This window comes from Aegilops tauschii, chromosome 2 (genome assembly GCF_002575655.3).
Source record: "Aegilops tauschii subsp. strangulata cultivar AL8/78 chromosome 2, Aet v6.0, whole genome shotgun sequence".
NCBI lineage: Eukaryota > Viridiplantae > Streptophyta > Magnoliopsida > Poales > Poaceae > Aegilops > Aegilops tauschii.
Window position 1 is genome coordinate 167,823,883 of NC_053036.3, and position 17,167 is coordinate 167,841,049.

The following is a 17,167-nucleotide window of genomic DNA, read 5'->3' on the forward strand; positions in this document are numbered from 1 at the left end:
CTGACTTGATCAAACTTTGTGATGTAGGATGAATAGAGTTTGAGACGAGAAAAACATAGATAGCTAGAGGGTGTTCTTAGGCATTCTTGCCCATCCATTGGGTAAAAGAGAAAAAGCCAAACAATCAAAGCAACAAATGGATGTCCTCGAATGAGTAAAATATGCAATCAACATGCTCACACAATAAAATGGCAAATGAAATATGTGACGAAGCATGCACAAACACTCTAGCATCTATCAAGCAATTGGCGATGACTAGGTCATCTATATATGAGTATATTGACTTAGGAGTCAAATGAGAACATTTGATCATAGGTCATACTCATCGTTTAAGCACAAGTGGGGTTACCAGTTTTACATAACGCATTGTTATGTTCACACCATTAGAGTTGCTTTAGCTCAATTGGTTAGAGTAAAGCTCCCCCTAGATGTGATATCCCCCCTAAGAGGGATGAACTAACCTTGGGTTTTGTCGATGATGACTTCATGTAGGTGTTGAAGATGTGGACGTTCAATGTTGATGTAGATCATTCGGAGCAATCCATTGGAGTGAGTTGCACTTTCAATACCTACACGGGTTAGTCCCACAAGGAACAAACAAGGATATCCATAGACATAGAGTGATATAGATGATGTCCATGAAATCATTAGGTTACCTTGTCCCTTGTCTTACTAACAAGAGGGTTTGTGACTCCTTGAACTAGTGCAAGATGTGGAAGTTGTTTGCACTTGTCCTCGCCAAGATAATATGAGTGAAGTATGTTGGCGGAGTCACCCTCACGAGCTCTCTAGTTCTTCTTCTTCGGGATCCACATCATCTTGATGGGAATCCCTGGAGTTGTAGTCGTATTTGATTTTGTAGAACTTGATGTAGTCTTGGGAACCCACTTGACCAAGGCCTTGGGAGCTTCTTTAAATGCATCAATCTCCTCTTGAAGCTTGTCCTTGCCTTTTTGCTTGTGGTTTTGTGGTGGAAGATTATCTTGAGCTTGAGTTCCTTGGACAGAAGTAGGATCATACTTCTCTTGTTGAGGAACAAACTTCGTCTTGGGGTATTGATCTTCTTCCCACTCAACTCCATTGGCATTGAACTTTCGTTCAAAACCAACACCTTGATTCTTCCGGTGCCTTCCTTGCTTGCGTACAATTTCCTCAAATTGCTTACTTCTGGCAAGGCTCTTGTAAACACCTTTCTCTATAATTCCCTTCAATAAGCTATTTTCTTGCTCACGTGTAACTTGCCTAAGAGAATCATTAGTGGAATCAAGAGAACTACTAGAAGCAACAACATTGGATTTAGCAAGATTATTGTTACTACTAGATGAAGAATCTTTCTTACTCTTGTTGCTAGATTTTACTTGTGGAATGTAAGTAGACAAGAGTAAACGCTTGGAAATGTAAGAAGAACTTTTCTTGCAAAGATCATCATTGATTGCTTTTAAGAACCCATGCTCTTGCTCAAGGTTGAGCTTTTCAAAGCGTAGCTTCTCATGAGTCTTTAAAAGTTCTCAATGATCTTCCAAGGTAGTTTCATGAGCTAACTTAAGATTGTTTAGTTCTTTAGTTAGACGCTCAATCTCCTTCTTATCATCATCATTCATTTTATCTTGATTAGCATGATTAATAGCAAGTTCATCATAGTTTTCATCACTAGAGTTGTCAACAAGTAAGTCATCATCACCTAGGAAATCATCTTCATCACTATTGAAATCAACATACTCGGGGTGTGATACCTTTGGGCCTTTAGCCATGAAGCATCTTCCAATTCCTTCATTTGGTGAGTCAAATATGTCGTAGGAGTTGGTTGACACAAGTGCTAGACCGGCAACACCTTCATCTTGAGTATATTCGAAGTCGGAGTGATAACTTCTTTCGAAGTGATGGTCGGAGTCAGAGCCGGATACCCATTCACCAACGTGAGCTTGTTGTCTTCGTTTTGTGTAGCTCTTTGATGACTTGTCATTCCTTTCCGAATCCTTGCTTCTCCGAGAGGTTCTTCGTTCATAACAATCATCTCTACTCCTTCTCTCTCTTGGTGGTGATTCTTCTCTTCTACTTCTTCTTTTGGGAGAATCTTCTCTTCTTTTGTAGGGAGCCGTACACTCATTGGAGTAGTGTCCGGGTCTTCCACAATTGTAGCGGTTTCGTTCACGACTTGAAGATCTTTTGTTATTGTAGGACCTTGACTTAGAACTTCTTTCCTTGCTTCTACTCTTGTAGAACTTGTTGAAATTCTTCACCATTAGGCTCAATTCTTCATTGAAGGTTTGTTTCTCACTTGATGATGTAGGAGCATCACATGAGGCTTTGTAAGCACCACTTGACTAGTTGTGAAGCTCTTCCTTATCCTTCAGAGACATCTCATGAGCAACAATTCTTCCAATGACTTCCGTTGGCTTGAGATCTTTGTAATTGAGCATCATTTGGATCAATGAGCACACGGTATCATATTTTCCATCCAGGGCTCTTAGGATCTTCTTGATGATGAATCTATCGGTCGTCTCTTCACTTCCTAAGCCGGCAATCTCATTTGTGATGAGAGCAAGCCTAGAGTACATTTCAGCGACACCTTCACCATCCTTCATTTTGAGTTTGTCAAGTTGACTTTGAAGCACGTCCAATTTGGATTCCTTGACGGAGTCGGTACCCTCGTGTATATCAATCAAAGTATCCCAAATTTCCTTTGCATTCTCAAGACGGCTGATTTTGTTGAATTCTTCGGGGCACAGTCCGTTGAAGAGAATATCACAAGCTTGAGCATTGTATTGCAGCATCTTCAACTCTTCCATGGTAGCTTCACGGTTCGGTTCTCTCCCATCAAAGAATTCACCTTGCAAGACAATACACACAATAGCCCAAACGGCAGGATTATGTCCAAGAATATGCATTTTCATCTTGTGCTTCCAACTAGCAAAATTAGTACCATCAAAGTAAGGACCTCTACGGTGGTAATTTCCCTCGCTAGACGCCATACTCTCCTAGGTTGTGAAACCAAGGCTATGATCACCAAAATCTATGGAGATCAAGGCAATATGGAGACCGTAGCTCTGATACCACTTGTAGGATCGAAAGTATGTCTAGAGGAGGGGAGATTAGACTACTTGACCAAATAAAAATCTAGCCTTTCCCAATTCTAAGTCTTGGTAGATTTTAGCAAGTTAGCACAAGTCAAGCAATCAACCTACACATGTAAGGCTAAGAGTATAGCAGCGGAATGTAAAACATTGCACATGAAGGTAAAGGGAGGAGTTTGGAGGGAGCAAACGCAATGTAGACACGAAGATTTTTGGCGTGGTTCCGATAGGTGGTGCTATCGTACATCCACGTTGATGGAGACTTCAACCCACGAAGGGTAACGGTTGCGCGAGTCCACGGAGGGCTCCACCCACGAAGGGTCCACGAAGAAGCAACCTTGTCTATCCCACCATGGCCATCGCCCACGTGACTTGCCTCACTAGGGTAGATCTTCACGAAGTAGGCGATCTTCTTGCCCGTACAAAATCCTTGGTTCAACTCCACAATCTTGACAGAGGCTCCCAAGTGACACCTAACCAATCTAGGAGACACCACTCTTCAAAAGGTAATAGATGGTGTGTTGATGATGAACTCGTTGCTCTTGTGCTTCAAATGATAGTCTCCCCAACACTCAACTCTCTCACAGATTTGGATTTGGTGGAAAGGTGATTTGAGTGGAAAGCAACTTGGAGAAGGCTAGAGATCAAGATTTATGTGGTTGGAATGGAATATCTTGACCTCAACACATGAGTAGGTAGTTCTCTCTCAGAAAATGTATGTTGAAAGTATAGGCATGTTCTGATGGCTCTCTATACGAATGAAGAGTGGGTGGAGGGGTATATATAGCCTCCACACAAAATCTAACCGGTACACACAAATCACCAAACTCGATGGGACCGAATCACAAAACTCGGTCGGACCGATTCAGTTCAAAATGTGAACGTTAGGCTTTTCGGTGGGACCGACATGTCAACTCGGTGGGACCGATTGCATTAGGGTTAGGGCATGACATAATCTTGGTGAGGCTGATTACACAAACTCGGTGGGACCGATTTTGGTAATAAGCTAACCAGAGAGTTGGTCAGGCAAACTCGGTGGGACCGAAACGTTACGAAAGGGAAACAGAGAGTTTGCATTGCGAACTTGGTGGGACCGATTGCTCATCTCGGTTGGACCGAAACGTTACGAAGGTAAGACCGAAATCCCTATCGGGGTAAGACCGAAATCCCTATCGGTGAGACCGAAGTGACTAGGGTTTGTGGCAGTGGCTATGTCAAGAGAACTCGGTGGCGCCGGATAGATGTTTCGGTGGGGCCGATTTTGACTTTTGGTTTGGGACATATGTGGATATAAGAAAGTAGTTGAGGGTTTTTGAACCATATCACTAAGCATTTTGAACAAGCAACCCATTAAGCAACACCTCATCCCCTTTTAATAGTATTGGCTTTTCATATGGATTCAATGTGATCTTGGATCACTGAAAGTAAATGTAGAGTCTTGAGCTTGAGCCAATCTTTTGTCCTTAGTATTTTGAGGGGTCCACATGTCAACTCGGTGTGAAGTGACGGTGATCATCAAAGTAGATGCCCCCGAGGTAGTGAATTTGACAATGAGAGGTCTATCTACGCTTCTTTACTGCTTGAGATCGAGACACTAATGTCTTCTCGTCAGAACACGGTTAGACACTCATTAACAAATTATGCTCGTATTGAGGGTATAACTGTTGTTAGATCGGGTCCTGCAAAGACAGATGATCTTTGTAACAAAAGATGTAAGCCCGACAGTGATTGACTAGTACAAAGCTTGCCCGCAAAAAAATCCAATACAAGGGAAGATAGGCACCACGCAAAACAATAAAACAACCTATCAAGAAAGAAAGAAACAGTAAAACACCACCAGTCCACCATGAAACCACACCATGCCAAACTGAGCCAATTGTGTGAAAATTTTCTTTGCACGTGACAAGAACATCGATGATGCTTTTCTCAAAGTAATTAAAGGTAATTAGAATTCTCTGATTATTTAGCTCTTCAAAATTTTGACATGGCAGTTCTTCAAGTCTTATTGTGTTGGAAGCCTGTCTTCAAATACTCTCTCCTTAGCCTTGTCAGCCTGCAAATAGACACAATATTACTTATATATACATCATAGTTCACAGGTATGACTTCAAAGCAATATAGGAAACAAGCATCTAGGCCAATCTGATCCAATTCTTATGAAGTATTACTGGTTTCTTTCGCATAACATCAGTCACACCGATAACAACCTCCATTTTTTTCTTAACCGTCCAATTGTTGATAAATTAGTGCTGGTCAGTTCATTAATCACGCATCCATCAAAGCGGGGCGATGGCCCGTGAAAACAAAATAACATGCACCTGCGGCCTAGCAAAACTGTGAATTTAAACCAGGTATAGGTCGCTTCAGAGTTTAGACTGAATTTTCTTTTAATCACCTTCCCCCTTCTCCATCTTGGGACAACACCGGCAGAGGGGCAGAGGTCCATTGATGGATGATTGGGCAGTGACAAGAGTAAAAAAAAATGTCCCGAAGAAAATCAAACATGTTGACGTATCAATGAACTTGGAATAACATTTGATTTCCAACAGTATGCCACATATTTATTTTATTTATTGTTTATCCCAGGGTCCTGTTGTTTAGGGTTTAGATAGAGGAAGCCTCAGTTATAGCAATGAAAGATTCATGAAAAGGAGAAGCATTGGCGACATCAATGAAGTGTTATGGATAAGAAACAGACTTTAAAATGGAGAAAGAACTTACCATCTTGTCCCATTTTGTAGTGGCAGTTATCACAGATAGGAGAGTGACCTGTGTGGCTCCACCAGCTATCATGCCAATCCAAAATCCCATTCCTCGTAGTTGCATTGTAAAACCAAAAAAGAGTGCAACGGGGATCCCAACAAGATAGAATGCACCCAGGTTGACATACGCGCCTAAATGCTGCCATCCACAGCCCCGAGAAACACCTGTCACAATAAAAGCATTAAATAGGACATCACATAACTATAAACAAGGCATCACATCACAAAATCAATACAGTTCAAGATTCTGCATCATAACAAAAATCATACTGTTTTGACTCCGCACAACTTAAATGATGGATCTCTTTACATATATTGCCTCATATGAGATTATAGACTACACATTCTGTTAAGTCATACATCCTCAAATCACATTCTGTTATTTATATATATCTACCCATGATGAATTTTTGACCACACCCAAGAAATTAATTTCCATTAACCTTATTGCATTAATGATGACCAACAACACCACTGCCCTTGCAATGAAAATGAGTACATAACAAGTACACAATTTCCATAGAGCCCTTCATCTAGTGCCGACAATTTATCCACCACTGATCTTCGACATATGGGTGTAAAGATAATAGAGATGAGGCTTGGAGCGCGAGGGGATCATGTCGAAGGCTATAGAGACAATAGTTATCCATGTTCAGGCCCACAAGATGGGTAATAGCCCAATGTCAAGCTTATATTTATGGTGTATTGATATGAAGAGCAAAATACAAGAGCTAGATTCGATCTATGGGCTAGATCTTAAGCTTGGTGAAGATGCTTCTGTCTAGGACTTTGCAATCTGAATCGGCTTAAATCTTTGGCGGTGACTTCTTGGTCTTTATATAGGGGGCACCATCTTGATTGGCAAGTCTTGTATCTCCGACATGATATGATCTGGCAGCGCTGCCTAGGTAAAATCTTCTAGATAAATTAAGATCCTGGACTTCCTACATCACCATTGATTATCACTCCAAGTACCTACTGCATACCTACGTGCAGGCCCCCGAACCCTAGGCACTTATAGGTTGATTCAGTCATCATCATACGTCGATACGGTATACATTCTGGTAGTTTAGCACTACTTATCGACATCTAGTTTAATTTATGATGCTACTGACAGTATGTAATGCGAAAGACATGGATACCTGAAAGGACTCCTTGGAAGCTGTCTGTAATGACTGAAATGGAAAGTACGGGTACCATTCTGGTGACATAATCTACAACCTCCTCCTCGTTGCTGAATGCAATTCCAATGAAGTGGCGCAGGGCTAGAAGAGTTGTGCTCACCAGGACTGCTGAACAAACTACAATCGACAAAGCAACACCTACCACCAAGCGAGCACCTTCTGGGTTGCCAGCACCTAGTTCATTTGAGACGCGCACACTGGGACATGGATATGACATATGTTAGCTTGTTAAATTCGGTAGAAACAGGTATAACTGACAATAGAAATAAATGCGCTAGCCGACCTTGCAGCTGTTCCAATACCGTAAGGAAGATTGTACAACAGCACCACTGTAGATATGCTGTTCAAAAGGACATCAATTTGGTAAATGTCATAGCACATGATGCAAGAATATCTTATTTAAAGTTCTACTGATGCATACCATATAGAAAGCACAGAAGTTTCAAGTGCTGGATTTGGTAAGATCCCAGAAAGCAGAACAAGCAGCTCGTAAGACCACCATTCAAGGCTGTGGTCAAGGAAAGTGAGATTAATATCTGGAGGGGAGAGGATGCCAAACTGGAACCTTAACTGAGGTAAGATTATGCAAGAAAATTGAGGTTCAGGAATTTCTTAACTAGACGTAATATATGTATAGAGCTTATCTACTTCGCTGTAAGAGGGAAGGAAGCATATGTCCAGTGGTATTGCGAGTGAATAATCAGTACTATGTTCATACCAAGTGGCCAAGATAACTCCTTCCTTCATCTGGCAAGTACTACCTCTGTTTCTAAATATAAGACGTTTTGGCAGTTTAAATTGAACTACCAAAACGTCTTACATTTAGGAACAGAGGGTGTATTAAATATGCGATTTGATTCTTTGGTGAGATAATGTAGCACACAGTAGAATTTTTGTTAAACTTAATATGAATTTAAACAAGAGAGAAACATCATTCTTTATAGTACACGGCCTAGTTCTAAACTTCTCATGACAAGGGATGGAGACTATTTTTGTTAAAACTTGTCAACTTTTTACATTTTACAACAACAAAGCCTTTCAGTCCCAAACAGTTGGGATAGGCTCAAGTTTTTGCATTTTAAATACTATAAATTCATCTTTTGCATGAGAGGCAGATGCACAAAACAACTGTATATATGTTTTTTTTGCAATAGTTGTTATCGAATCATGTTGGCCAATTTGTTCACTGGTGTCTAAAGATAATTCCTCACTGGATTACAAATCCTACTTGGACGGAGTCATGCCCCATGAAAGTGCACATATTTTTGAAATTTTGAAAATACCATTTGAAAAGCACAAGACACACTGTATAAAATTCTCAAAATAACAGATAGTGTCACTAGGGAAGAGTGAATATTCTATCTTGCAAGGTTTCAACTTCAAATACAACTCTGTTTGCGAAATACAGCAAAGACAAGAATCACTGCAAACAATGCCAAAACTTAGTTTTACTGATTCACAGTCGTTTGTCATTTTTGTATGTTGCAAAGGACATTGGAAGCGAAGTTGAAATTTGCATGGAAGTACAACACACACACTTTAACTACAACAACTTAAAAAGTTCCTCATGTGCTTTTGAACAGTGTTATCATATTTGCAGAAAGATGCCCATTTTCACAGGATATGTGTGTGTAGTCAGATAAGTGGGCAGCAAATACTAATTACTCATATTCCTTTTCCAGTTTTATTAGAACTAGAAATTAAATCTTTATAAATAGAAGAAGTACAGTCAACAGGCTCATCCAGAGCATGGTGGCCCAACAACATCGAATAAAAACCCCATTGTCATAGGATATGTGCTTCAGTGCTTGTAGTCAGACAAGTAGGCTGCAAAAGTTGGCACAATCCTTTTTCTTTTCTTCGGGAAAACGCAAAGGGACCTTGCGTTTCTTTTCATTGAAGAGGTAGGGAGTCAGTCTATATAAACCAAAAAAGTTTAGCCCACAGGCTCATCCAGAGAATGGCAGCTAAATCTCATTGAACAGAAGGTACAGACAATTAGGGTCACGTGTATGGGTTAGAGCCTAGCGTTTCATAATAATCATTAGATTTTTAATGTGGAAACCCGCGTTATGAATAGTCATGAGGTCACAAATTGAGAACCCTTTCTTAATACTGTGCGAGTGCAAATGTTTCATGAAAACAAATACTCACTGTTGAGAAAATTGGAATGACAACGAATCATTTGTTGTTATGCAATATTTCACAATACTATCTAAAAAATGGTCGCAGCTTTCATCAAATTGTAACATGCAGGTATATAAGAGCTCTTAAAACACAAAATCAACATTTTTCTTCAAACAAAATACATAATTTGGAGATTTAATATTGCATATTATGGTTCCTCTATTTGTAATACACATTCTTCTAGTTTTCTTACTTCTCCTTTCCATACATACCGTCTTACAATTTTGTAGTGGGGCTACCTCCCCAGTGCATGTTCATCGGATAAAAATCTAGTGAACATCCCTTTACATACTAGTAGTTCATTTCTTCCTTTCTTTATTTCTTCATTCTCTACACTACATTTTTATTGAAGTTTTTTCTACTGTCATTTTGTAGTTTTTTCTTGCTTAGAACAAATAAGAGAAATTCAGTATACTCCTCCGAAAGTATTGCAGCCTAGCTTTGCTACAAATGCAAATTATGCTCAAACAACCAACTACTTGTTCAGGTACATTGCCCGGTGCACTACATCGAGTGGCAACTAATATATGGGGAGCTATCCCGCTAGCAGGAAGCTATTTCCCCATGGTGAAAACAGACTTCAATTTTGACACTCCATTTGAGAGCAGTAACTTCATGAATTTTGAAATCGGTTTTTAAAAGGCCGACACATCATGAATTTTTGAAGATACTTCCTCCGTCCCATAATATAAGACGTTTCTGCAAGCTGTTTTAGCTTGCAAAAACATCTCATATTCTGAGACAAAGGGAGTAGCTTTTTCTAGCCAATAAACCTAGTACGGGAGAGTGTTACGACAGGAAAAAACAAAAATAGTAGGTGCGAAAAAACATAAGTAGAAAGACATCCAAAATAGAAATCATCTCCTGAGAGTTTACGAAGTGCACATGCAAAAAGGTTCTGTGGCGCATTTACAGTTTCCCACGACGAACCATTAATAACTTTACCCAATAATACAAATAAAATACCCAGATTTATCACATAGAGATAACACTAGTATTATCAATCATCACTTCATTATAATTATAATCTTAACAATTTGGCTAACAATGCCAAAAGGTGTGTACTGGAAGACCATGTCAATGTCCACATGGACAAGTAAAACAGAATGAAGAGTACGTTAGCATACATGAGTATTGCTGTATTGGATAATATTTGGGTGGACAAAGTATGGGAAACACTCGTCAAACTAACAAGGCATCATATTAACGTTCATGCTAGAGTCTAAAGCAACATCAATATGGAAACATGTTCAGATGACATTTACTTACCAAATCATAAGAGCCGACGGTACAGCCAAACTCATGAAACTGCCAATTCCTTTAAAAGCTTCCCACGTGAGTGGAGCACGTGTTTTCTCACAAGAAGGTGAGAACTTGATGTAAAGACCAAGAACAATCACTTCAACCCAATCGCAGATGCTGACGGATAAAGCAGCTCCAGCATTACCCATACCAACTTTATAAACCAGGAACCAACACAGAGGAATAAATACAGCGAGTGTGATCATGGAGCTAAGAACCATAGGAAAGATGAGGCTCTGACACTGCAGAAACTTTGAAAAGCATTGAGCAACACTGAAGGCAAATAAACCAGGGATAAGCCACAATGCATATTTCCCAGCCTCATTTGCAATTTCTGGTTGCTGACCTATGAGAGGAAGTACTTCCGGAATGAAAACCCATACAATGGCGATGGGCACACTCACAATAAGAAGTACAATGATGGACCTGTAGGTATATAAGGATAATTTATGATACTGTTCTGCTCCATAGGCCTGCCCACAAATAGTTTCCAATGCGCATGCCAGTCCTATCTAAAAGGAAACTGCATCAGTAATGAATTGACGAATCATATACATACTGTTCAGGAATAAACGGAAGAGGAACTAGGATGAACTGAAGAGATATGCTGAAAGAATGGCAGGAATAACAATGATGCTTGTGCAAGGCGGGCAACAATTGCTGATTACAAGAATATGAAAGTTTTAATACAAGATATCAGGGTTTACATGGTTTAAACTAACACCTACGCCAAGATTATTCTAACTTAATTAAGATCTATATTTATAAGTGCAGGAAGACTGGGATAGTCAACAGGATAGAGATTTGGGTCCAAGTATCACTGCATATAGTGTGAACATCATGTTTACTAGTTAGATCTGATCATTGCATTGCAACAATCCTAGATGCGGAACCGCCTCGTAACAGAAAATCGGTGGAACCACATCGTGTCATGGCCTGCAGCTCTCACTGCGCTGTTTTCCCCGCAAAAACGGTCACGCCGGAGATGTCCCATTTCCATGACCAAGAATCAGGTGTTCTAGGGCGGTGGTATTCACATCCTGGATCAGCTCGAATATTTGCACTGCTTGAGTGTACATAACATAGAGATGGGGGCTTAATGTCTCTAATCCATCTTTGCATCAGCTAGACCTTCAGTGACATGTTTGAGGCCAATATATATACTGTCATGGTACATAAAACCTCTAGTTACATTGATGAAATCACTACGCATAAGATAAAGCATTGGACCAAGTGAGCTGAAAGTATCAATATACTATGAATTTATAATTTTTCACAAACTACCATTTGTCTCTCGTATCCTGTGAGCAACTAGACTAGGACAATACTACAACTAACCTATACTGTTTGAGGCCTCCTATGAGATGATGTAACTGGCTGTGTTTAAAACTAGTTAGGGAACTCTTGGGATATACTGTTGTGCAGCTTTGTATTCTACTTGCTTCTGTTTGGCCATCTTCTGATGAAGTTACACTTAGCTGTCGTGATTTACTCCCTCCGTAAAGAAATATAAGAGTGTTTAGATCACTAAAGTAGTGACCTAAACGCTATTTCTTTACAGAGGGAGTACATATGTTGGAGACTGGGTTTTCAATTAAGGGAAAGTACCAACTTATAACCAGACTAAAAATATGAGAATGGAACTGGCAAATCTCTCTCACCCGATTGAATCAAGATGACTCAGATTAACCTCAAAAGAGGCGCCCTGACTAACCCAATTTGCGCTTAACAGCCTTTGACTTTATAGTGATATCGGTAACCCACATTGATCTACACCATCAAAATTCTGATACAAGTTTGTGCGCTTATAAGCTTATTATCCTCTTATGACGGTAGTTTTACCAGATATTCTTGCTGAAAACTGAAGTCCAACCAAAGCGAATAGGACACATGGAAGTAATCTAAACTCCAGTGTGGCTTTACCCTATGAGAAGCAACACAAACAAATAAACCGTGTTTAGAAAGAGTATTATTTGAATTTGAAAGGTGAACCTGAAGCCTCCTTATTATTAGGACTGGTACAAACAAATGAGCTTTAGTAAGTCAGTAGTACTGATATAATCGTCATGTTGAAGAGACAAAACAGAGCACTGATAGTTGCACTATATATTGCAACCAACGACGCAAGTTCAAAATTGAAGCCCAAAGCACAAACAAACAAAAGGTGGCTTTTCAAAATTAGCATACAAATTCACGAGCTTTTCATGTCACTGGTACGCATGTTTGACTTCCGGTCATCAACCACCCCGGCGTAAGCATTCGTACAAGCATCTCGTGGGTACCAAGTGTATACCAAGATAAGAAAAGTCATCTCCCATTCACCCGTGGCGACTCACGACTAGCACGCACAATCTCATGATGCAAAAAATGTGGAAGGTAGAGCAAACGCGGGGGGGGGGGGGGGGGGGGGGGGGGGGGGGGGTTGGTGGGAGCGAGCTCACGAGGACGCTGAAGCCAGAGACGTTGGTGAGGGAGTTGGCGATGGCGGCGCCAGCGAGCGCGACCTCGCCGAGGTGCCCCACCATGACGGTGGAGATGAGCTGCATCAACAGCTGCAGCAGCGCCACCGCGATCATCGGCGCAGCCAGCGCGGCCAGCCGGCCGGACTCCTCCGCCGCTTCCCTCCACCACGGCCGCTTGTCTCCCGCCTCATCGGGCACCCCCTTGTGCTCGTTCCCCCTGCTGGGCAGCAGCGGCGCCTCGGACGAAGAGTCCATGGATGCCCGCCCCCGGACCACGCGAAGGGAGGTGGGTGTGGAAATGGAATGGGAAGAGGACCGGGGTTCGAGGACTCATCTCCTACAAGAATATCTCCTCTTATAAGAGTGAAAGACATGGTTGGCTTCTACTAATTCCCATGTGTTCTCGTTTTTTTGAAATGGAATGAGAAGCCGCCGTGGGTCAGGGTCAGGGCAGGTAGGATTGGGAGGCGGATGCTCCATCACGCCATTTGTCTTTTTTTATTTTTTGAGAATTACCTACAGAGGCACAGTGCATCATACAGAGAGGTAGGTACGCCACGAGGAGACGTCCTCCTTGTCACCCGTATCAACAAAACGGTGTGACCAAAGATCCAAGTCTGCTACTAGGTTCCTAATAGTTATTACAGAACATTGATCAACATTTCTAAAGAGCATATCATTTCTCGCGGCCCATATGAAGGAGAATAGCGCAAGAAGGACGAAGGGCCATGCGTTCTTGGGCAGGTGGTGAGGTAGTGGGATGTCCCAAAGTTCATTGAGGTCTTCATCTTGAGGCAGAATGCCAACTCTCTGCCAGATTCTGTTGGCGAGGGGGCAAGAGATGAAGAGGTGAATGGAATCCTCCGGTAGCGTGGCACATCATGTGCATAAGTCTGAGGGGATTATGTTCTTGTGAGCAAGATTCACGGTGGTGTTCAGGCGATCCTTAAAGAGTAGCCAAGCGAAGATCTTGATCTTGCGTGGAGCCTTGGTGTTCCAGATGAGAGGAGCGATGAGGTCCGTTTCTGGCCTTGCCATAATGGTGATGTAAGCTTGCTTGGTGGAGAAGTCATGACCCTTAAGGAGGAACCGTTGATCTTCCTCTGTCAAAGGCGCGAAGTTCTGCAAAACAGCCAAAAGCGAAACCAGCTTTGTTTCTGCTGTGAGAGACGATTACGGAGGTTTGTTTCGAGACCGAAACGCAAGATGTTAGCCACTTTAACCAGCTGTAGTGTTGAGTGTGAGAAGAGGTGTGGGTAGGTGGTAGCTAGGGGTTTTGGGGTGAGCCAGGTGTCTAACCAGAAGTAAGTGTGTGTTCCACTGTTTGTTAAAACGAAGGAAATTGACTGTAAGGTTGGGATTTGTTGAGCAATCGTGCGGCATAGGAAAGAGGTTTGGGGGCCCGAGGAGACTAGGGCATTGGGGTGTTGAAGCTCTAGCCAATCGAGCCACGTTGATGGTGTGGGTGAGAGGGCTTTGACCGCAAACTTCATTAGGAGGCAATTATTTTGAACCTGTAGATTTTTCAGCCCTAACCCATCGAATTGTTTTGGCGTGCAAACGTTTTTCCACGCAATCAGGCATTTGGCACCCGAGCAGGCATCCTCACCAGCCCAGAAAAAGGATCTTCTCAGGGAATCAATGATTTTTAGGGTTTTTTTATGCGAAAGACAGACATAAAGTATGTAAGCAAGGAGTCAAGAACGGCCGAGATGAGGATGAGTCGATCGCCTCTGTCTAGGAGCTTGGCACGCCAACCAGTGAGAAGTTTTCGGGATCGTTCGATTAACGGGGCGAAGGCAGTGGATGGAGGCTTGGTCGGAGCGAGGGGAAGTCCAAGATAGGTTTGAGGAAGGGGGCACGCAAGCAATCCATGGCGAGGGCCGTGTTGGCAGCTAGGTTTTCATTGACGTGCAGGGTTGCTAGGGTTGTTTTGGAGAAGTTTATGGTGAGGCCAGTAGCTTGAGCAAAGTTCTGAAGGATTTTTTTTGAGTGTGGCAGCAGCGGCGGGAGATGCGGCTGCGATGATCAACGTATCGTCTGCGTATTGGAGGATGGTAGGGGGCAGGTGGGTAAAGATGGGGTGATGGAGATCGGGATCGGTGCTCTGTAGGATAAGTTGCTAGAGTAGATCGACTACAGTTAGGAAGAGGTAGGGGGAGGCCGGGTCACCCTGACGTAGGCCATTCTTGCATGGGATCCAACGACCTGGAATGCCGTTTAGGAGGATGGCAGTCTTGCCAGTATGGAGGATATTCTGAATCCAACCACGAAAAGTTTGGGAGAAGCCACGGACAGCCAGGATTTTGTCTAGGGCGTTCCAGGCGACCGAATCAAATGCCTTTCTGAAGTCAAGTTTGAAGATCATGGTTGGGCGTTTGCGAGAGTGACAAGAGCTGATAAGATCTGCTGCAAAGACGTAGTTTTCAGCAATGTTCCTACCGGTGATGAAGCCAGTCTGATTACCATGGACGAGCTGAGGGATGAAGGGTTTGAGGCGCGAAGTTAGAACCTTGGCAACATCTTTGACCGGGCAGTTTTGCAAGGAAATTGGTCTGAAGGCGTCAGGTGAGGGTGAGGAGGCAGATTTTGGAAGGAGAGCAATATGGGCACGGTTTAGACGCTCTGTGTCTGCCATACCTTGGTGAAATTGTGCGAAGAAGGAGAGTATTACCTGCTTGATAGAGGGCCAGAAGGTTTTATAGAAGGATGGGCCGAAACCATCGGGGCCGGGGCTTGCTTGTGGGTTCATTTGGAAGAATGCTAGTTTGATCTCATCTTCGGTGAAATGTGCGTCAAGGGCATGAAGACCAGGTACGGGGTGGGGGTAGATCGACGCGAGATCAAAAGGCCAAGTCGTGGAGACAGTAGAGCCAATGAGCGTGACGAAAAATTCTCGCAGGATGTCAGCTTTTTGGTGATGCGAGGTAAAAACCGAGCCGTCTCGAGTGAGGGAGAAGATTTTGTTTTTTCTAAGCCGTTGTGAGGTGGACATGTGGAAGAACTTGGAGTTTTCACTGCCATGAATTGCTCGGGACACTTTGGCACGCCATTTCCAGTAGGACATTTTTTCTAGAATGGTGCTTTTTAAGAGAGAAACGATGATCTTACATGTGAGTTGTTCTGGCGGGGAGAGAGGCCTAGATTCTTCTACGTGGTCGAGAGCAGAGATGGCAAATTTGCAGCGAGATTCGCGGAGGGGGGCGGGAAGGCGCGAGCGGGCCCATTTTTTAAGCACGGCCCGGGTTTGCTTGAGCAGTGTGGCGAGGGAGGTGGCAGAGTTGGGCGGTGAAGTGGGCCGATGTGAGGCCCAAACCGAGGAGATGATATCTCGGCAGGGCTGCAAATTGGCCCAAGCAGATTCGAATTTAAAGAAGTTTGAGCGCGAGATTGTTGTGGTGACGTGGATGATGAGGGGGACGTGATCAGACGTGAAACGCGTGAGGGATGTGAGTGAGGAGTTGGGGAAGGCATCAGCCCAGGCTAAGTTGAAGAAGGCGCGGTCGATGCGTTCTAGGGTGGGTGTGGTTCTGTTGTTAGACCAAGTGAATTGGCGGTCTAGAAGTGGTAACTCGATGAGGGCAAGTGTATCAATTGTTTGGTTGAAAGCATTGGCCTCGGTGTGTCTAAAAGCATCATTGTTTTGTCTGAGGGAAATCATAGGAGGTTGAAGTCACCGACGAGTAGCCAGGGCGAAACATCTGGTTGGGCGATAGCTAATAGTTCATCGAAGAACTGTTGCTTGAGAGCGCGTGAGGAGGGGCGTAGATGTTGGTGATGGCTATGTTACGGTCAGTAGTCGTTGATCGCAGTATCAGAGTTGAGGAAAAAGAGAGGTGAGAGAAGGAGATCACTTGAAACATGGTGGAGTTAACGGCAGAGATGGTGCCACCTGCAGTGCCTACAGCAGGTAAGGTAAAAACTTGATCAAGCTGACGGGGCATGAATGAGCTTAGTTTTGGATCCGGTAGCGTGACACGTTTGGATTCTTGTAGTAGGGCCATATGTGGATTGATTGAGATTAGTTCAGAGAGGACGTCGGAGCATTTATCCTGGTCACCAAGTCCATGTACATTCCATGAACATATAGAGAAGGTTGCATTACTCATGAGAAAGTTGCGTACAACAGGGTTTTAAGACCGAACTACAACAGTTACACGGTAGCAAAAGGTACACCGCATCAGTAGAACAATACA

The 17,167-nt window shown here is 42.8% G+C and overlaps 1 protein-coding gene across 1 annotated transcript; it reads right to left on the bottom strand.

The window, feature by feature from the left end:
• Positions 1–4,704: 4,704 nt before the first annotated feature.
• Positions 4,705–13,323, bottom strand: LOC109786116 (protein DETOXIFICATION 12). Its single transcript, XM_020344691.4, has 7 exons — positions 12,951–13,323; positions 10,477–11,021; positions 7,442–7,528; positions 7,304–7,360; positions 6,979–7,217; positions 5,796–6,001; positions 4,705–5,127 (listed from the first exon to the last, which is right to left on the bottom strand). Exons 1-7 carry the CDS (start codon positions 13,224–13,226, stop codon positions 5,077–5,079), a joined length of 1,461 nt encoding a protein of 486 aa, XP_020200280.1. The 5' UTR covers positions 13,227–13,323; the 3' UTR covers positions 4,705–5,076.
• Between the last annotated feature and the right edge of the window lie 3,844 nt (positions 13,324–17,167).

Coding starts and splice junctions, on each gene's coding strand:
- LOC109786116 (XM_020344691.4), bottom strand. CDS start 13,226: ATGGACTCTTCGTCCGAGGCGCCGCTGCTGCCCAGCAGGGGGAACGAG. Junction 11,022..12,950: donor TCTCTGGCTTCAGCGTCCTC/GTGAGCTCGCTC, acceptor GTTTCCTTTTAG/ATAGGACTGGCATGCGCATT. Junction 6,002..6,978: donor CTTCCAAGGAGTCCTTTCAG/GTATCCATGTCT, acceptor TTATTGTGACAG/GTGTTTCTCGGGGCTGTGGA.